This window comes from Astatotilapia calliptera, chromosome 18, assembly GCF_900246225.1.
Source record: "Astatotilapia calliptera chromosome 18, fAstCal1.2, whole genome shotgun sequence".
In the NCBI taxonomy this organism is placed as follows: domain Eukaryota; kingdom Metazoa; phylum Chordata; class Actinopteri; order Cichliformes; family Cichlidae; genus Astatotilapia; species Astatotilapia calliptera.
The window spans coordinates 29659610-29667216 of record NC_039319.1 but is presented as its reverse complement, the minus strand read 5'-3'; the positions used below and the strand labels follow the sequence as shown (position 1 = coordinate 29667216).

The window sequence follows — 7607 nt, the reverse complement described above, 5'->3', positions numbered from 1 at the left end:
ATGGGCTGTGGCAAAGAGAACAGAGAAAATCCAAATCAGAGTTTTTCTCTGAATTAAAAGCAAGGAAACAACAATATATTCTACATGGTGAAACTGATGGTTTATGGTGTTTGGGTCTGTTTTTCTGTGTTTACGCAGATAAAGTGTAAACTCAGATGAATTATACCATCAAATGTTAAAGGAAAATATCAGGATGAGTGTCTGTGAGCTGAGAAGGACGTGAAGCGAGCAGTTTATCCCAGAGCTGAAGCTGCTCTGTGTGCAGAGATGAGCTCAGATTCCTGGTGTGATTGATCAACAGTCACAGAAATGTAGACTTGTAGTTATTACTGCAGTATGGTCACAACAGATACTGATAAATATGTATTATGAGGATGGATGATCAAGTTTCTCACTCTCTCCTTTAAATCTCAGTTTTTTTCTTCTTCACAGTTTATCTGTTAATTTATTAATGAATAACACTGAAAGAGTTTCTCTTATATTTCCCCTTGAACATCAGCTTATTAGGGCGGCATTAGGAAATAGCCCCCCTCCAAAGAATGAATAAATGAATGATGATAATAATAAAATGATTAAAAAGCAGAGCTCAGAGTGGTAGAATGGTCAAACATGGATCCACAGGTGGTTCAACTGCATTTGGTGACGTGACTAAAGCAAATCTTTCAAATAATCCCACCATCAACGGGATGTTGTCTCCTTTACTATGGTTACTTTACTTGGTCACCGTGTGAATTTCTTTGAAATGAACCAAATTCTTGTATTTGTTGGTTGTTGCATATTTAACCTCTACAGTCAGGAAAGGAGGAGATGAGGCCTCAACAATGTTGGGTTGTAGCTGTGGTTCAGGTTAGAGTGAGTGTCCATGGAATAAATGTAAGTCAGTGAACTGGAAACATGACTGTGTTCAAACTTTGTTTTCCTTTTTATAATGAGTCTAATCAAAGGTGGACAGAAGTATCTCCACTTTGACTTTTCTGTGTCACCATCAGAGCTTCTGCACAGTGTGGAGAAAGATCCAGAAGCAGAGCTGGACTGCAGACAGCCAGTCAGAGCAGCTGTGTACAAAGTAAGACTGAACATCTGTCTGCTGATGGACTCATTTCTGAAAACTGGACTTCTTCTGTTGTTCAGACATTGAAGAGTTTTCTTTCTCTTTAGTCTCATTGTTTTTCTTTCTTTCAGCAGATGTTGGTCTGCAGCAGGTTTTAGATGAACATAAGATCAGTCTGGGGAGGAGATGTGAACGTGTGACTGAAGGAAGTGATGAAACAGGAAGTAGAACCCTCCTCAACACCATCTACACTGAGCTGTACATCACAGAGGGACAGAGTGAAGAGGTTCATACCCAACATGAGGTGAGGCAGCTGGAGACAGCTTCCAAGATGGACGCCCTCCATGACACTCCAATCAGGTGCCAGGACATCTTTAAAGCCTTACCTGACCAACAGAGACCCATCAGAGTGGTTCTGACCAACGGCGTGGCTGGTGTTGGAAAAACCTTCTCAGTGCAGAAGTTCACTCTGGACTGGGCAGAGGGCTTGGAGAACCAACATGTCAGTGTGGTGGTTCTGCTTTCATTCAGGGAGCTGAACCTGATCAGAGATGAGCAGTACAGTCTTCTGGAGCTGCTCCATGTTTTCCATCCAACATTACAGAAGGTCACAGCAGAGAAGCTGGCTGTCTCTCAGCTTTTGTTCATCTTTGATGGCCTGGATGAAAGCAGACTTTCATTGGATTTCACCAACAGGAAGCTGCTCTCTGATGTCACACAGAAGTCATCAGTCAGCCAGCTGCTGACAAACCTCATCCAGGGGAATCTGCTTCCCTCGGCTCTCGTCTGGATAACTTCCCGACCCGCAGCAGCCAATCAGATCCCTCCTACATGTGTTGACAGGCTAACAGAAGTACGAGGCTTCACCGACGCCCAGAAGGAGGAGTACTTCAGGAGGAGATTCAGTGATGAAGAGCTGTCCAGCAGAATCATCTGCCACATGAAGACATCCAGGAGCCTCCACATCATGTGTAGTATCCCAGTCTTCTGCTGGATCACTGCTACAGTTCTGGAGCACATGTTGACTACAGGGCAGAGAGGAGAGCTGCCCAAGACCCTGACTGACATGTACTCACACTTCCTGCTGGTTCAGACAAAGAGGAAGAAGAACAAGTACCATAAGGAACATGAGACGAGTCCACACGAGCTGACGGAGGCTGACAGGGAAGTTCTTCTGAAGCTGGGGAGGCTGGCGTTTGACCATCTGGAGAAAGGAAACATCATGTTCTACCAAGAAGACCTGGAGCAGTGTGGTCTGGATGTGACAGAGGCCTCGGTGTACTCAGGAGTTTGTACAGAGATCTTCAAAAGAGAGTGTGTGATCTTCCAGAAACCAGTCTACTGCTTTGTTCATCTGAGCATTCAGGAGTTTCTGGCTGCAGTCTACATGTTCCACTGTCACACCAACAGGAAGACAGAGGTGCTGGAGAACTTCCTTAAACCAAAATCATTGACCAAGAGGATTTTCAGTGTTTTTGATAACACAGATCTCCAATCACTTGATGTATTTCTGAGGAGAGCCGTGGAGAAATCCCTCCAGAGTAAAAATGGCCACCTGGACCTGTTTGTTCGCTTCCTTCATGGCCTCTGTCTGGAGTCCAACCAGAGACTCTTAGTAGGTCTGCTGGGTCAGACAGAGATCAGTCCAGGAACCATCCAGAGAGTCATCAACAACCTGAAGGAGATGAACTGTGATAAAATCTCTCCTGACAGAAGCATCAACATCTTCCACTGTCTGATGGAAATTAACGACCTCTCAGTACATCAGGAAATCCAAGAGTTCCTGAAGTCAGAGAACAGATCAGAGAAGGAGCTCTCTGAGATCCAGTGCTCAGCTCTGGCCTTCGTGCTGCAGATGTCAGAGGAGGTTCTGGATGAGTTGGACCTGCTGAAGTACAAAACATCACGGCAGGGACGACTGAGACTGATTCCAGCTGTGAGGAACTGCAGAAAGGCTCGGTGAGTCCAGATGTGGTCATTAACATCTCTGATCAGTGTAGGTTAGTATTTTAAATTTGAAAATAAAATCAGATTGTAACCACAAAGTGTTTGTGTCCCTACGCTGCAACCTTCCACACCATTCCTTTATTGTACAGTCTCAGCAGCAGCTCCATGGATCCCAAATCCAAGAGTGGAGAACAGATTTGAAGTGTGTCACATCCATGCAGTCACAGCTGTTTCCACCATGTTTCCACTGATATTAATCCTGTTCAATGACACGTTTCATATCAGTGAATATGTTCTTTAGGACGTCCACTGACATGTTTAAGTGTCCTGCTGGAAATCACTCAAATCATCCATGAAATCCATAAAAAATCCTTTTAATGTTTCTAACTTCACCCTCTGTCCTCTCTCTCTCTCCATCCTCCTCACTGCTTCTTTCACTGATAATCACACAAACATCGTATTCAGCTACAAAATAACACAATAACATCATCTGATGATCATTATTATAAGAGCAGGATCCATATTTGATATCAGAGTAACACACTGCTTGGTTATGTGCAGTCATCATCAGTGACTGCGGGTCAAACAGAAGCTCTCTGATTGGTTGCTGACCTTGGTCACCTGTCCACTCTCACCTGTTTGTGTTTGCTCTCTCTTTGCTGTCTCCATCCTCTCTCTCCTTTCTCTCCCTCTCTGTCTTTGTACATCACTCAGGTCCAATGGAAACAGTGACATTTACAAACCAATCAAAGACAAACTGATCCATGTCAGGTTATAACAATATTCAAAGTGAATACAGGCTGCTGCTGGACACAGACAGGTAACATCATTTTGACTTGCTGTCACCTGGATCTGGACTCATAAACACTGAAGCCCTGAACAGGAATACAAATCATTTTCTGCCAACTAGCGACACACCAGCAGATAATGGCTCAGAAAGCTCAAATGAGCCAATCATTTCTGTGTTTAGTTCCCCTGAAATCAGATCTGATATCAGCAGCTCTGAGTTCATTCATCATTATTGTCCAGTGATGAGATTTCTGCTCCGTTTGGTAACAGTCAGCAGGTTTTTCCTGCGTGTGGACGTGAGCAGTCGTACCTGACAGCAGGTAGCAAACAGAGATCATCTTTCCAGCTGGAACTCTTCACTGAGCTGAACTCATTCAAAATGTTCTAGAGCAGGGGTGCCCAATCCCGGTCCTCGAGAGCTACCGTCCTGCAGCTTTTAGATGCATCCTTGTTCCCACACACCTGAATCAAATGAATGGCTTGTTATCAGGCCTTTGCCAAACATGATGGCATGCTGAAGAGATCAACCCATTTGATTCAGCTGTGTTGGAGTAGGGATGCATCTAAAAGCTGCAGGATAGTAGCTCTCGAGGACCGGGATTGGGCACCCCTGTTCTAGAGTCAGATTCAAAACATGAAACAGTCCAAATGTGTGTCTTCACTCTGACTCTGGATCAGATCTCAGTGACAGACTGTGGACATTATGGAAGACTAAATGTAACACCATCTTCCTCCTTCATCTGCAGATTAAAGCCAAACAAAGATTCTCATTAAAAGTCTGCAGGTCTGAGAGAGACTCAATCGTTGTGTCATGTCAAACACAGTAAGAGGAGCTGAAGCACAGATGTGAAGAGCAGATTCATCAGATTATGACCTCACTCTGCTTTGTCTTCATATACATTCAGTCTGTGTTTATAATGCAGATTTTCTGCTTTTATAATAACACATTTTATGTTTTCTATCATAACAGACTGACTGAGTGTCGACTCTCAGAGTCTCACTGTGAAGTTGTGGCCTCAGCTCTGAAGTCCAACCTCTCCCATCTGACAGAGCTGGACATGAGTGAGAACAAGCTGCGGGATTCATCAGTGAAGCTTCTGTGTGCTGGACTGGAGAGTCCAAACTGTCGACTGGAGACTCTCAGGTGAGTTCACTGACTGCGGCTGTTGTAGTTTTTCTATATTTCAGGTCTTTGATTGATGTTTGAAACTTTCTTTAGTTCCTAAATGTTCAGGATTTGTCTGAAGACAAATGTGAAGAAGTTTGAGTGCTTTCAGAAATGTTGTCTTTCCAAACGACTGAACAACAGTTTTTCCTTTTGGCTCCAAATAGAAGTGACAGACTTGAGCAGGGTTCATTTAAAGGCTGACAGAAGTGGAGTGGTGACGGGGAGATGTTTGACAGGACAGTGTTTCAGCCTCCACAGGTTCATGTTGTGCTCCATCAGTCAGTGAAGATGAAGTCAGTGCTGATGAGGCTGTAGAGTGTGTGAGGGATGTGAATGAGGATGATGAAGATCTGATGATAGCAGATAAAATGCCTCTTCTCTTGCTCTCGGCGAAGGCGGTCACACTTTTTTTCCTCCTCCTCTCCCTTAGCTTCCCTGCTTAGCCTCTTTTGTCCTTGTCTAGTCTCGTGTTTTTTGTATTACTTTTCCCTGGAACACTCTCTCACAGGCTGTTCTCTAAAACCTAAAAGAGGAATTATGGATTTGATCAACTGGTCTCTGAATGCAATTGACACCCTTTTCTCAATGAGAAGTTTGGGCTCGGGTGAGCCTGAGTACTGAAGATATCTACCTATTCGGAACCATGACAACAGGGTTCCAGCTGATCGGAGCTGGCTTGGCCCTGGCTTATCAAAGAATTAAGGAAGCGGAACCGGCTGTTCAAACCCCCACAAGGCTGCCCGCTGTGATTGAAATGATGGGACGAGGCGTGAGTTTCTCAAAATAGGCTCATTGAGTGCAGCACGGAGAAGATCTTCAAGAACCGCACGGCTGTCGTGAATACTCAGAACAAGACCTCTGAGTGCAAACTGGATTACTTTTGAAGGGCTCGCTCGGAATAACACCTCTGAGCGCAAATTGGATCACATCTTGTGAAGCGCACTGCCGTCGTGAGTTCTCAGAATCTGCTCTTTGAGCACAAGAATGACAACATCACGGAATGTAAGGTTGATAACATCATGGAGATGCTCACGGCTCTCCAACGGGAGATTGAGAGACCAGTGTTGGACTGTTAGAACAGCTCTGAAATTCATATGAGTTGTTCGCAGTAAAGTTAAAACCATCATCACTTCATGCGGAGACCCCTTCGGCGCCAGCTGTGGTCTCAAGGCTGGAGCTGAACAAAACACCCTGATAACGACTGTGTTGAGACTGTTCTTCCCATTCTACACAAGGCCACCTGGGTTGGCTGGAAGACTGTTTACTTAGCCTAGCAGGGCGAAGGACACTGTCTCAGCTGAACTCTGGACACACACACACACACACACACACACACACACACACACACACACACACACACACACACACACACAGACATATACATTTGCAGATATACACTCATCCCCCCTCCCCTCCAAACGCCTTTGACGCTTATTCCCTTCCTATGCTGACGGTGGATCAACGAGACCAGCGCACAGGCTGCAGCCCCGGATGTACTGTCTAAATCGCCTGTCTCTCACCCTTTACCCATCCCTGTTGCTTGTCATGTGTTTCTTTGGTGTATTAAGAGTTTTTTCATGTGCTATGTGCAGAGGTGTTTTTTTCTGTTCTCAAACTGATCTCCCTGTTAGAGCTCAGTCTGGGGGGAGTTATTTTTTTCTCCTTATCTTTCCTCATGTTGTGATTTTCCATGTTATACCTCTCTGACCTGTCTTCCCCATTTGATGTTTGTGTAATGTATGTATGGTCGGAAGAGTAAGTTGGCGCTGGCACGGTTGGCAGCCTTAACCCGATTTCCCTCGGGATGAATAAAGTATGATCAATCAATCAATCAATCAATCAATCAATCAACCAACCAATCAATCAATCAATCAATCAATCAATCAATCAATCAATCAATCAATCAATCAATAAAAACAGACTGCAGAGACTTTGAGCCATACAGGGCACACAGTGTGTGTACAGAACAGCTGAAATCATTATGGAGGCCTCACTGGGATATGGAAGCATCACAGTACAGCTTCAGTGAAGCTTTAAAGTCTCTGATATGAGATGAGAAATGAAGCAGCCAGAGCTTTTTCATGAGTGGAAATCCACTGTGACTGTGAGCTGCTGCTACAGCCTCCAGATTAGCCAGCAGCTCATCCTGCTCAACATTTTCTCACCAACTTTAATGGAAGTGTGATGTTTTCAGCTGGAGTGATGGTCAGGGTGGCCTCCCTCTCCTCTTCTTCTCCTCTTCCTCTTTCATTTGTAAAGCCACTTCTGCTGCTTTCATTCATTTGGAAGTCCTGTAGCTGAGTTTGGGAGAGACTAACAGCCTCGGCAGCAGAGGGGAGAAAGGCTGTAACACCACCACTTTACTCTGTTCTACCTGTCACATCATTTTATCCGGAAACAAATATGCTCATGTTTTTACTATGTTTGTCTTGAAGATGTAAGAAGATCACATGGTGCTTTTTATTATTGTGTTGGTTTGTTTCCTGTCTCTTGGATGGAGCCCAGCTGTGCGTGGCCCCTGGGCCTGTGGTCAGAGTGTGTGCTGGATAATCCGGCCCAGGATGAGGCCAAACTGACATGGGATGAAATGTCTGTCACATAATTGAGCTTAGTGTAGTTTCATTTCTGCACAATTTAAAACAACCAAAACTT

General features: G+C 44.6%; 1 protein-coding gene across 1 annotated transcript in view; it reads left to right on the top strand.

Moving 5' to 3' along the window:
• Nucleotides 1-969: 969 nt before the first annotated feature.
• LOC113010916 (NACHT, LRR and PYD domains-containing protein 12-like) overlaps nt 970-7607 on the top strand; it is a gene marked incomplete at its 5' end in the record, with an annotated part of 31493 nt that continues 24855 nt past the window's right edge. The window contains 3 exons of the mRNA XM_026150197.1: nt 970-1066; nt 1183-3010; nt 4758-4931. Of these exons, the coding sequence (XP_026005982.1) occupies nt 970-1066; nt 1183-3010; nt 4758-4931 (2099 nt within the window). The remainder of the gene's footprint in view (nt 1067-1182; nt 3011-4757; nt 4932-7607) is intronic.